The 13644-nt window shown below is 52.0% G+C and overlaps 4 protein-coding genes across 4 annotated transcripts; 3 read left to right on the top strand and 1 right to left on the bottom strand.

The window, feature by feature from the left end:
- Positions 1 to 1117: 1117 nt before the first annotated feature.
- Z517_03111 (uncharacterized protein) lies at positions 1118 to 2293 on the bottom strand (the record flags this gene model as incomplete). Its single annotated transcript, XM_013432219.1, has 1 exon — positions 1118 to 2293. One exon carries the CDS (start codon positions 2291 to 2293, stop codon positions 1118 to 1120), a length of 1176 nt encoding a protein of 391 aa, XP_013287673.1.
- Positions 2294 to 3420: 1127 nt separating this feature from the next.
- Positions 3421 to 5463, top strand: Z517_03110 (uncharacterized protein; the record flags this gene model as incomplete). The annotated part of the gene is made up of 1 exon (XM_013432218.1): positions 3421 to 5463. One exon carries the CDS (start codon positions 3421 to 3423, stop codon positions 5461 to 5463), a length of 2043 nt encoding a protein of 680 aa, XP_013287672.1.
- Positions 5464 to 6949: 1486 nt separating this feature from the next.
- Z517_03109 (uncharacterized protein) lies at positions 6950 to 10126 on the top strand (the record flags this gene model as incomplete). Its single annotated transcript, XM_013432217.1, has 1 exon — positions 6950 to 10126. The coding sequence occupies one exon, from the start codon at positions 6950 to 6952 to the stop codon at positions 10124 to 10126; it is 3177 nt and encodes a 1058-aa protein (XP_013287671.1).
- A 1405-nt stretch (positions 10127 to 11531) lies between these two features.
- On the top strand, positions 11532 to 13086 carry Z517_03108 (uncharacterized protein; the record flags this gene model as incomplete). The annotated part of the gene is made up of 3 exons (XM_013432216.1): positions 11532 to 11967; positions 12025 to 12313; positions 12369 to 13086. 3 exons carry the CDS (start codon positions 11532 to 11534, stop codon positions 13084 to 13086), a joined length of 1443 nt encoding a protein of 480 aa, XP_013287670.1.
- Positions 13087 to 13644: the final 558 nt, after the last annotated feature.

The following is a 13644-nucleotide window of genomic DNA, read 5'->3' as shown; positions in this document are numbered from 1 at the left end:
AGGACCATATCAGTCAAACCAAACTTTCGCACGACCTTTATGACACGAAAACACTTTTCCTTTGTTCGGTGCTACACAAGGGGACACAACGGGCGGCCTTCCATGCATGACTCCCACAATTGCAGAGCTTTCGTGGAATTTTCTTTACTTGTGCTCCTTCACAAGGTTTTTAACAATTGAGCTTCCAAGTCCTGGCCGGCGGTGCATCGAGCGCTTTTACGGCTTCGCTGGGCACAATTCATTACCATTCTTCACAGCAAGCGGTGCTTCAATTTACACAACAATTTTCGAGCTTGAAGGTTTCTCTTTTTACTCCTCTGAACTGTGGAGTTCGTTTCTTTGCCACTCCTTGACCATGTCTGGAGATGTGCACTGCTCGATGAGAGTTGATTGAATACATTTTCTTTCCAAGGACTTGCGATATGCGAACTGGGCTCGCTGTCAGAAAGGATATTCTCGAGAGATTGACTCAGGGCTATGCTGGAGGGCCATTGGCGGGTCATTGTTTCAGCAGACCAATGTTGGATACAGAAGTCAGGCTCCCAAAAGAGTCGACTGCTGTAATCGATAACGGCGACGAAGGCGAGTCATGCTTGTTGGGAACAGGAGGATTGGGAGAAAGACGCAACAGTGTAAGAATTGGCAAAGAATTGGCAACCATGCAGTGCTTTGCAACTGCTTGAATGAGCCTTCTCTCTCACGACGTCGGCTTGGAAAACAGATGGAGAGTGACACGGGCACAAGAGGATTCGCACTGCTAAATTTTCTGCGAGCAGCTTGCCGAAGGATCTTGTCTTGCGATTCGAGAAGGTAGAAGCAATCATGGCAAATACCTTGTTGATGGAGCAACCAGTCCGACAAATTACAACGACGCCACTTGATCGCTTCTGGCAAGGGCACGTTCGGACGGGGATGTTGACTGCGCAGCTGGGACTTTCTTGTGCGATATCGCGCTTTCACAAATCAAATGTCATGATCCGAGCTTTCAATGTTTTTGCTGAGAATAGAATCGCGCCGTGTTGGGCAATCCTCCCTTGCAGGTGGTTAGCTGTAGTCTACTGTCTATCTGAAGAACATGCTAAGTGCCCGTTGACATTGTCGACTCTATTTCTGTCCATCACTTCCCTTTCTTCTGTAGGACAGCATCCATGACTCTTCCCAGTCTCTCGACCGCCTCGTCACTGATCTGGTAATGCACGACCAACCGTCCTCCCCGGGCCTTTAGACCCTCCTTGCTCGCGAGCTCGGCGAACTCATCCGCCGAACAGCCTTCATTTGCAAGATCCAGCCAGACCATGTTGGTTTCCGTCGGGTTGGCCAATTTGCCACCCTTGGCCGTCCACAGCTCTGCGACTTTCCTTGCCCGGGCGTGGCTGTCACGCAACTTGCCGCCTTCGCCGTTGGGACCGTGGCCAAAGTTCTCGGACACGGCGACGCGGGCAGCGGCGGAGATGACGCCCGCTTGGCGGGTGCCGCCGCCGAGCATCTTGCGGATTCGTCGCGCGTGGGCGATGAAGGGCTTGCTGCCAACGATGATGGAGCCGATGGGTGCGCCGAGTCCCTTGGAGAAACACATGCTCACACTGTCAAACTCGCGTGTGAAGTCGGGGAGACTGCCGGCGTCGGCGGCGACAGCTTCCCAGATGCGCGCACCGTCCAAGTGGAGTCTGATGCCGTGGGAGCGGGCGAATCGGGAGATGCGACGGATTTCAGAAAGCGGCATTATCATGCCGTCGAGGGTGTTTTCTAGGCTGATGACTCGGGTCGGACAAGCGTGGACGTCGTCTGAGATTATACAGTGTTTCTGGACATCCTCGAGAGTCAAGTGGTGGCCATTGCTGGGGGTGACGGAAATCAGCATGGCGCTCGAGAGGCAGCTCACACCGCCGGCCTCGTAGTTGTGGATGTGGCCCCTGATGTCGCAAAGCACCGAATGGGGTGGTTGGACCAGATGGCTGCGGAGTGCGACTTGGTTGCCCATTGTGCCCGACATGACGAGCAGACCGGCTTCATGGCCTGCCAGCGCAGCGACAGAGGACTCCAACTCGTTAGTGGTTGGATCCTCGAGGAAGACATCATCCAGCAGCGTGGTATTTGCAATTGCATCGAGCATGGACGCCGTGGGTGTAGTCATTACATCGCTGCGAAAATCAAGAGCAGCTGGGCCAGGTTGTTGCCAGGCATTGACCCTTTTGTGTGAGGCAGCATTGCTGTTCGCTTCTGTGACGGGAGAGCTCTGTTTGACGTCGGCGAAGGCATCTGGTTTGCCCCCATTGGTATGCGAGGTAGCCATCTTGTAACTGGAGTGGTTGATACCTCTGGTTGAAGACAATCTGAGGGTTCCCGATAGTGGATGCAATTGGCACGTCGATCGCGCTGATGATATGCGGACTTTGGCCGCAGAATTCAACCCTTGTCTAGATGCTGCTGCAAGCATCTGGAAGAGACTTTCAAAGATGATTGTTGTTCCGACATCGGTAGAAGGCAATGATTTCGAAAGGCGTGAGTGTGTGCTCGATCAGTGTAACACGGGTGGAGGTGGGAGCGGCGATGCGCGCATCAAGATCCAATGACTTGCCATGAGTTTAGCAGCGTTTGGCTGACGCCTGCAATGGCGGTTAAGGGTGGGATAGGGGTGGGTTAAGTGGCTTGGGAGGTTTAGGCACTGCCTAGACGGATTTCACCTGCCTAGATGAGCCGGGCTTGGCCCCACGTGCCCCCGCCTTGACACGACTCCTACTACGGTGCCGAGTAACTCCAGAAACTCAGAGCGCAGGTCGCGTTAAGCCTCCACGCGTTTTTGCCGCACCTCACAGTCCACCATCCCTTTTCCCTTCGTACGCCTTTTGCACAGAATACCAGCAGTCGCAGTCAATGTCCGCTGCCAGCATTGAACAGCGGCAACGATATCGACATGACTACCTCCTCCCGCCGCAAGTCGCAATTTGCTTCTCCACAAATCAACCTGCACTGTCTTCAATGCGACAGCCAAATCGGTACCTTCAATAACGAATGGATCCGCCTCACGAGTTCATACGTTCGTCCCGTTCACTCTGGTACTCACTTCGGGACTGAGATTGCGACCAACAAAACACAAGTCGTCCCTGAAGGCGTCACACAGCGATCTCTGGAAGGATGCACTCTTGCTGAAGTGTTTTGTACAAAATGTTCCGCGGCGGTTGGACAGTATTGCAAGATGATTCCTGCAGCTGCCCAGAGAAATATGTTGTATGTAAGATTCCATCGCATTAGAAGAAAGATACGTGAGACTGATGAGATCGAAGAAATCAATATCTATACAAATTATCGAGGACATACTTGAAGAGCAGGGAGACTAATGAGCAGGTTGATCCTGTTTTTGGATACGCTGGGGACGCGGTCAGATCAACTACAAGATCGAATGGCACCTCGGCGGTGAGCATGGCTGCCCACGCTCGCCGCTCGCGCACCTTCTTTGATAGACAAGAGCTGCCCCCACATCCCCAACTCATGACGGAGTCGCAAAGGGGGACTTCCGCACCCATCACGTCGCAAGACAGGCACGAAAACACTCCATTCAGAACCCCACCAGATACAGAGTCTCTGGACTCAACATTGACCCAGCACGCCATACAAGATGCGCGCTTGACACCACACGATCGGAGAATGGTAGACCAGGAGATCAAAACGCTGGAGCACGATGCCCAGATTCAAGCCATCTCTTCGGTCTTAGAGACGTTTCGCAACACGCTAGATGAGATCAAGACATCTATCGAAGAACTTAAGGCTCAAACCTCGCCCCCTCGTCTCGATAAGCCAACACAAATCGACTTCGCGGGCAACATTCGCACCATGATCATGACCCTGACATCGGCTCAGGCGAATGTGCAAGAGCTAGAAGAACTTCGTGCTGAAAACGCCAAACTTCGAGCCAAGTGGGATATCGTGCAATCGGCTATGATTACCGCCACTGGACAATCCACTCCAAGCTCATCATACGAAGTACCCCACAAGAACAGCCTGGGAAAACGCAAACGCGACACCAGTGTCGCAGGATCGAGCGCGCTGATACCTATGGTTGGAGCACCACAGACCCGGTCTCATCACCTAGAGACTGTTTCGTCTTCTACGCAAATGCCGACTCCGCAGTCTAGCAATCACTCAGACGGCCAATCTGCAGATGACTCCAATAGCTCAAGAATTTCGACACCAGAACAAGAAGCAGCCAGATCAAACTCTCAGAATATCCTTGACTACAGTGATCAATTCACGAATCAAGATAAAGTTCCCTCCAGAATGAGGTCCTTGCGACGAAGCTTGAAGGGCCGTCTACTATCGGAGAGTCATCAACATACAGAAATTGCTAGCTTGGATGTTCAAGCTGCGCCTGTCGAAATGTCCAGCGCAGATACGCAAGCAAGTAGCATGAATCCGGATACCCATGAGAACCAACAACACCCTATTCCAGGGTCTGTTGGGTACTTGTTGCGGTCATCGTCGCGACGCGATGACTCTCGAGAATCAATTCTTGCTGGACCTGCAAGAGAATCCGAGGACAGCGAAGATCGGTCACAAGAGTGTACAGAATCCGATTATCTAGAAGAGAACAATCGATTGCGTGACAGAAATGAGGCGCCTTCGCTCGACATCCACCCTCTAGATACCTCGGAAATCCTCTCATCGATCGAAAAAGGCGCCGACTTTAGCGAAAACAGCGGGGCTCACTCTTCCGCCTTCGTGGATACTCTCAACGGTACGACTAATCTAGATGTCCAGCCATCAAATGAAGTTTCTGCGGTAGACGAACCCTCTGCTCAATCTGTACCCGCCAGACGAATTCGTAGCAAAACGGCAGGGCCGTCCACGCGAAGCAAGATCGACTTCATCATGGATAGCCGAAGTGTTGCCCCGGAGCCAGCGGCACTACGTCGCACGATTCCTCGCCGACTCTGCGCGAACCAGGAAGCACGGTTCGAACACGCGACACCCGAGTCGATCGAGCAAGAATTGAAAGTACTGGAGAATCCCAAAGGACGTCGAAAATCTAAGCCTCATGTTCAGACGACCAAAAAGATCCTCGACAAAGAACTAAAGGAGCTCGGCTTGGAGGAATGGATCGGGAAAGACAAGGATGATCCCGAATACAAGAGAGTCGTGGAAGAGGCCAGGGACCGCAAAAGAGAACAGATGAGATTGGCCGCATTAGCGCGACGTGGAATCAGCCTTCCAGGAGCGCCTGAAGATGATGAACGAGCAGAATCAACCCCAACTTTACAGGAAGCATTTACCCAAGCCTCTGACGCTCTCACCGACAGCACCAACGAAGGAAATGGAGGAAAGCAGATACAGATCATCAATGTCTCAGAGGCGGCAGCGAGACGGGCGAAGGGGAGCGGAACGCGCAGGAAGAAACGTGAACAGCGAGAAGAGGAAATCCGCCGGAGAGATATGCTGGCGAAAGAAGCAATGGATATGAATGACTAGAGCTCGACGCAGTTGTAGCCAACGCGGTTAGGAGACGCGTTTCAATGACGCCAAACACCAGTGCTTGGGAGAACATGTGGTGCAAGCACACCTGAGTAAGGTCGGAATATGTAATGCATGCTCTTTGCAACAAGACCCTTTACATGTTGCGGATGTGGCGCGTGACGTCCCGCGCCTTGAAGGCATCGTGATCCTACGAGTCCCAGTACGAGTGCTCAAAGACACTTAAAGTAAGCGAATGCCACATCTATTACGCATCCATTGGCTCTCGTTTGCCCGGCTCCAGAACACGCTACTCTAGCCAGGAACGGGGAGCCGGGAACACAAGTTGACGAAATCCACATGAGGCCGCCCTGTCGCCTAGAGCTTCGGGGCTCAATCGCGAGGAGCTGCAGGGATCCTGCCTGGGCGAGCGTTGGCGGGGAAATTTCCTCGAGAGCCGCAGGTGAATCTCGACCTCATTTATCCTCTCTCACGCACCCTTTTTCCTGCTCACTTCGTTTCTGGTTTCTGCACGGCCGTTTTGATAGCGTTGCTCTTTTGGATGTTTAGAAAATCAGTGCTCACCTCGAACGCATCTCCCGTCTTGGGGGCATAGTCCGATCTGTAAGGTGCTCCTCCAGTGCTCAAGACCGCCACATGACAAATTGCTAATGGTTTCCCACAGGGACCTGTCCTCGAACGTCTCTACTTCCTCGCGCAACTGCCCTCGGTAAGTTGATTCTTTCGCCTCACTCGAGTCAGCCGGTGCTTCGTATGGTGGAGTGTCGAGACGTCGGTGGAAAGAGTTGGCACTTCTACATCATGTTTGCTCCTCGTTGCGAAGCACCCGAAGTATGGGAGTTCCCTATTGCAGAAATACACACTTTAGAGGCTCGTGGACAGGGAAAATACTGCGGTCGCATATCAAACAGGCGCACTCTTTTTCTGTGGGAATGCGTTGATCGTCGATATCAAAGACTAATGCGCACATCGACAGTTTTGTTAGGCCAATTGGCCATCTGCCTTACAAAGGTTTATTACCAGGTGTGTGCGATAAAACTCATGCCTTCCTCCCATCCGAATGTCAATATGTCCTCGTGCTTTTGGCTTCAAGTCTAGAGCTACTGCGGTTGTTGCCTCGCGGCTACACCTTTCCTTTTGTTCATGCTGTCTCTCCTGCTTCCACAAACTGGACACTACTAACGATATTCCAGACATACACCTAGGCTCTGGGCATGCAATTCTCTCGTTGGCTCAATTAATCTGGGTCTACATATTTCCCAGTGCAATATAATACAATTGGGATGGTAAACAAGTCGGTCGTGCTTGGTCAGTATGTCATGCGATGATGAACCTTCGGTCTGCTGACGAGATTCCCTCTAGCGTCATCTTGCTGCGTAAGGATACACAGATTGTCTTCGACCCTCTCCGCTGTCCCTCGAACTTTTCTCTTCCGCCGTCTGGGCAGTTCAGCTTGTCGTGATACGCCTTTGACACGTCCATTATGGTCTCGCAACCCACCCAGCCTTCAACACAGCCGATTGAAGACCCTCGGCGTCTAAGGAGGAACGTGTCCAATATATCGAACGAGGATGCCATAGACGTGATATGTCTGTTGAGTCCAACTTCCCCTGCCGCGTTTGAGGCGGTAAAAGCGAACCTGTTGGATTCACCCATGCACATACTGCAAAATGCCGACCTACAGGATATCAGCGAGGACGACCTGCTTTTCCGGGATGAATTCAATCAGCCCCGAGACCTAGCTTTGCGAATGTCGTCTCCTGTCACGAATCTAAAAGATGGGTTTAGATTTGGCCGCGCTCGGAATCAATGCGACGTGCTTCTCACCGCATACGATGATGACAACTTAGTGAGCAAAGTGCATTTCAAGATATTTGTGAACAGTCAGGGCAGCCTTATGCTGGAAGACTTATCTACCAATGGAACCGTCGTTGATGATGTTCACCTCAGGGCGAGAGCTCGTCGAGATAATCCTAATCTCAGACCCGCGACTATCGCCCTCAAGCATGGCTCTATCATTTCTCTCTTTGGTGGTGGAAGAAAGAACGAGATCAAGATGATGGTGCGGATACCCAGTCGTGGTGACTACGAAGACGAATATGAAGAGAATCTGAGAAGGTATCTCGCCGCAAGAGGCGATGTGGCGCAATTTGCTTCCATGAGGGAGAGCACGTATGGAAATTACTGGAATGGAGGCTCCTTGTACAACTTTACCGGTCTGCTTGGAAAAGGGGCTTTTGCAACCGTCTATAAGGTCCAGACGAAGGAAGAAGGCGACATCTACGCCGCAAAGGAGCTTGACAAGCGCCGCTTTATCAAAAATGGCGTCCTCGATATGAAATTTGACAGCGAACTCAACATTATGAAAAACCTGAGCCATCCGAATATTGTCAACTACGTCGATTGCCACACTTACCAACACTGGATTTATATCCTGATGGAGTATGTCCCCTACGGTGAGCTTGCGAAAGAGCTCGGGAGGCATGGAGCTATCCCCGAGTCCGACGTTCAGCAGATTGCCAAACAGATATTGCACGCTCTCTATTATCTTCATCGAAGAAACATCACCCATCGCGATATCAAGCCAGACAACATCCTCATAGCGTCCCGAAATCCTCTGGTCGTCAAGCTATCCGACTTTGGCTTGTCAAAATGTGTGACCGACCAAGAGACCTTTCTCAAAACGTTTTGTGGTACTCTTCTTTATTGTGCACCGGAGGTATACCCTGACTATGCAACGTATGCACAAGGAACAGCTACAAAAAGACGTCGGTTAGGAGAACCTGCAACAAAACAACCCCCGTCACCCTACGATCAGTCTGTGGATATGTGGTCCTTTGGCGCCGTCATTTTCCACCTTCTCTGCGGGAAGCCTCCAGTCACCGGACGAGGCGATGATCGCGGCGCGCAAATGCTGAACAATATTATGACGAAAAATGTCAACTTTGACACGCTGAGGCAGGCTGGGGTATCAGAGATGGCAATCGATTTCGTTGGGAAGCTCCTAAACAGGAACCCTGCTCTACGGCCAAAGGAGCCCGAATGTTTGCGACACCCGTGGCTACGCGACTTGCCAGATCACTGCAACTATGAGGATATCGAGGAGCTGGTTGACAACCCACAAAACTGCCTCGAAGTTGTTGATGAAGTCAATGAGGATATCATCGACGAAGAATTGATTAACACCTTGAACCAACTGACGCAGCCGCCCTCTTCAGTGCGGACACCAGATCGCCCCGCGAAGCGCATTCGCACGCGAACAGAACTATCACCCTTGGCGGGAGCTATCGCATATCCTCGTCTTCCCGAACCTGGTGAAAGTTTTCTGCCGTTACCCGTTGCGCCAGAACTACCGGCCCAACGTCTCTTTGGAGAGATTTCCGCGTCCGCTCTGCGTAGTTCGGGAATATTTGGCGGAGAACTGAGCCCGTCTTCGCCGACAGCAGTACAAGATATCCGAAATCGAGTCGAGCAAATCAGCGTGAATGATTTTGGAGATCGTGGTCCACGGCGTGTTGCAGAAAACGCTGACATTTCTGGCCAACCACCTCAATATCCTCAGGTACTCGGCGTACCTGAAATCGCAGGCGGTTCAGCCGCAAGCCTTATGGGGGCAGAGAACCAAATAGGTCAGCTCAACATGGCGTCTCCTGAGGCAGATATTTCGGACGTAGCAACTCCAGAAACAACCAATCCTGTCACTCCTGACACCCGTCAGCTGTCGCCCTCGGCTTCAGTCACTCCACACGCGAATAACGAATCTGGGGATACGGCTCAAGTGTCCGAAGAGCCTGTATGTACTCGTCGCATCGACCTTGGCCTAGTCGATGACCCGGCTCACTTTGAGGCAGAGGTCGAAGCAAGGAAGGTGTCGAGAGCCAGTAGGCTCCGGGCAAAGGCGGAGACATTTCATGGAAATTTGATCACCAGAAACTCCCCTCCATCAGCTGAGCTTGCCGTCACGATTGACGCGAAGACTGGTCATGAGGTTAAAAGTATGGGGCGATTGGACCGTTTCATCCGTCCTGCTCCAGAGCTGGAAAGTACAACCAGAACGAGTTCTCAAACAACCCAATTCATCAAACCTGCACGACGATATGGCAAGCTCACCAGCATTCCTGGGTCTTTTGCAAACGTTACCATCAACCTGGAAGCCAGATTCGTACTGTGGGGACGGGGCATTGATTGCACCGTTAAGTACCCTGACACCAAAGACACACGAATTCCCAAATTCGCCCTCAAGATCACATTCTGGGCACCTGGTATGGAGGCTCACGTCAATCGCGGAAATGACTGGACCGCACTTCCTGGGGTTAGAACACTGGTCGCGACTTCGGCAAGCGGATCTGTGTTTGTCAACGACGTCGAACTGCGAAAGGAGTCACCCTCCGGAGAGGCCGCCTTGTTCGGGAAGCTGTATACAGGAGACGTCATCACCATTTTCGACAATGGCAAGGGAGAGTTTTTGAAGTTCAAGGTGGAAATTACGTTTGGGGACAGTGCAAGACCAAGGCCTCCTGACGAAGAAGGGTTCATCGTCCAGGAGGAACGGCACCATCATCAACGGATGAAGGAACGCGAGAGCATGAGGTTGAGTATGAGAGACAATGCTGGCGAGGTGCCCATCGCGCCAACCGTGCGACTAGAGCCGGATTGTTGAATGAGGATATGCCCATTGAATGGTGGACAGATAGCTTGGAAATGACCATGTCATGATAGTGCTGTGACTGTCGAGCACCTTGAATACATTCGAGTTTTGCAAACCAAAAACAAAGTGATGATGCGCAAAGCTGCCGCCGTTGGAAAGTTGCATATGTCCAAAGTCCTTTTATCAGGCACCGTGCAACCCTCCCGGTCGATTTGACTTTTCTCCACGGATACCATGCACATATCAAGCCGTGATGCGCGGGACCGGGTTGAGATGGGTGGGTGGCTGGCTTTATAGCCACTGACCGGGGTCCCACTTATGGCGAGGGTCGGAGGCATCGTCGCCATCGTGGCTGGCCATCGAGACGCCTAGAGTGGACCCTGTGACAAACTGTAGATGGGGCAAGGGAAAGGAGAAATTCATCTTGATGCGCCTTCCCACCAATGTCTGAAAAGCCAGCAACGGGTCGATCGTGCACAGCGGAAAGCGGAGATCTCTCAGCGGGGTCCAACTGCACCAGTGTCTCAAGAGGTTCCACAGACTTTGTGCCTGTCCCTGAATATCTTGTGCATTATGAAAAGGAGCGAATTGGCTGTATGCATAGGTACCTCGTACACAGGGTGACTTCTGTAGTGGGAGTCTTCTAAGTCGGGTGGACGGATGAGAAGTGGCTCTTGACATCGCAGTCAGCGGGTGCATCTTGGAAAAGGGACACCTGTCAGGTACTCGGTACAGACCTCGCGACATTCTCAGAGAAAGCCCATTGATTTGCCATATCCCTCCCAAGGTACGAGTCACTTGTTCGGAGCGGGTACTTTGCACGGGCACGACGGGTCTTGGTGCTGCAAGGTGCCATTCTCGGCAGCCCACATGCCTCCCTATCACTTGTCTGCATGGAGAAATGGTCAAGCGGGTACTGGCGAGCCTACCTACTCGGAGCAGGTACCGGGAGTCGACAAGTGTCAGCCAGACGAGGGCACCGAAGGCCCTTGGCAAGCATCGCGGGCGCAGGCGGGTGTGGGTTGTCGGATACGTAGTGTAGTCGGGGGCTTTTTGTAACATGGAAAATAATAAACAGATTCGAATTCCAGAACAGAAATAACCCCTCCCTTAAAGTCTGGGCTGTTACGTTCTTGGTCGATGAGACCATCTCCATGTGGCTGCTGATGCATTTCACAATCACCATCAACCTGGTCTTGCTGCGGGCTTGTCGATGGTCCTGCACCTCAAGTCAGATGAGCTGAATCAACCGCCCGCGCCTCTATTGTCAATCTGACCTTCATTCTATTCCCTCAACGCCTCACATAGCAAGACAACCCGCTCCACAGTACTCACTCACTACTGCCAGTCGTTGTCCTCTCTGATGCGCATCCAACACCTCCCTGTCCCGTGACCCCCTTTCTACCATCCTGCTCCGATGTCCCACTCTCGATCGATTTCACCACTGCCCAACAGAGGATGGAACACACCAGGTCTGACTGAGCGCAGCTCAACGCCCAACGGCTTGTACGCAGGAACCAACAATTACAGCAACAATGACGATCACTGGGCTGCGGCAAAGGCAAAAAGTGCTCAAGTGAGAGGATACCCCAGCATCCAGACCAAAAATGAGGGCTTCTTTCTGCGGTCCAAGCGGAAAATCTCCTCGACGCTGCCCGTCTTCAGTCCCTACACTCCTTTGTCGGCCAACTGGAAAGACCCAGAGAAACTTGGTCGCAGCCGGTGGTACCCAAGAGGCGGTGGGAATCTGGCGAGAATAAAGACTTTTGCTGGCAATGTCTTGAGGAGGTTCAAATTTCTGTTCATAATACTGTCCATTGTCACACTGACGACGGTTATATTGTCCCAGACAAGTGAGTGACGATGCCTCTTTTTCACATGTCTGGTCCAGCCCTAACTTTCTGTTCTAGACGCCCTGTCCAAATACCGTGGTAACTCGCATCTCGGCGGCGGAAGCAAGTTCGTCATTATCCTCGGAGCCAACGAGGGCGGCGGTGTTATGGAATGGAAAGGTCCTAGAGAATGGGCCATTGAGCGTGACAGTGTGAAAAACAAGAAGAGATATTCTGAAAGATGGGGATACATATTAGACATTGCAGACATGAGCACCAAGAAGAGATACGCTCATGAATGGCGTGAGAGCTGGGAAAAGGTTGACCTGATCCGGAACGCAATGGCCAGGTACCCTAAAGCTGAATGGTACGAGGAAGGATTGCAAACGGACTGGGTGTCGTATCACTGACAAGGACTGCAGGTTCTGGTGGCTCGACTTGAACACCTTCATCATGGAGCCTTCAATATCTCTACAATCCCACATATTCAACGATCTCGACAAGAGCGTGTACCGCGACATCAATCTCTACAACCCTCTCCACGTCGTCCATCCTCCGGTCACCGACTTCCTTGACCCGGTTGCCCGCTCCCCCACTGGCGACAATCTGACGTCCTCCATCGACATCATCATCCCTCAGGACTGCGATGGTTTCAACCTAGGGTCTTTCTTCGTGCGACGATCTCCATTTACAGACCGGTTACTTGACCTCTGGTGGGACCCTGTCCTCTATGAACAGAAACACATGGAATGGGAACACAAGGAGCAAGATGCATTGGAGCACCTGTATGCCTCGCAGCCATACCTCCGGACACATTTCGCATTCATCCCCCAGCGGAAGATAAATTCCTTTCCCCCTGGTGCATGTGCCCTCCAGCCGGCCCAAGGGCAAGTTGTCGAAGAGGGAAAGCCTCTCCTAGACCCAAGATTCCACTACAACGAGCACGAACGAGACTTCATGGTTAACATGGCCGGGTGCGAATGGGGTCGAGATTGCTGGGCGGAAATGTACATGTATCGCGAACTCAGCAACAGACTCAATCGATCGGGGTGGGCAAGGTTCAAAGACCTTGTCAGTGACAAGTGGGCCAAAATCAATCAGAGCTTGTTCAAAGAAACAGTGGCGCCACAAACGGGATGACATTCTTCATCATCTTTGCTGGCGAGGGGAATGGGCGGTTACCATGAAAGCGCTGAGCTTTTTCTCAGATGCACGAAAACATCGCATATTGGAGTGCCCTCGAACCTCTCGGGGATTTATTCACTCCACTTTTGGGCGCAATATGCCTAAGCTGTCTGGACTCCATCAGATTTCAATGGCTGGGACCCATTGAACGACTGTCAACATTTCACGGTTGAGCACCTTGATTTGTTCAGAGCATAACAGAGTACAAGCAGGATCATGTAACTCGGGGTGACGGAAATCTGTCTCTTTCAACGTGTATACTTAGACGGGCGGGCATTGGGAGGCATTGAGACCTGGACTTTACGGCACAAAATAGATGGGCGAAATTCTCAAAGGGCGGAAAATGTGGCCTGGTCCACTGTTCCCGCTGTTGTCGGGCACATGCGTCCAGAATCTCTTGTCAGTTGAGCATGGACGAAACCCAGACTAATATAGACTCTGGTGGCAAAACCATGATATGTCAATAACATTGTAATCCTGCTGAAGGCTTTGACATGAGGCTTCAGCTTGACC

Source organism: Fonsecaea pedrosoi (assembly GCF_000835455.1).
Source record: "Fonsecaea pedrosoi CBS 271.37 unplaced genomic scaffold supercont1.2, whole genome shotgun sequence".
Classification (NCBI taxonomy): domain Eukaryota; kingdom Fungi; phylum Ascomycota; class Eurotiomycetes; order Chaetothyriales; family Herpotrichiellaceae; genus Fonsecaea; species Fonsecaea pedrosoi.
Note: the sequence above shows the minus strand (reverse complement) of the source record. Positions and strands in the feature narration are given on the sequence as shown.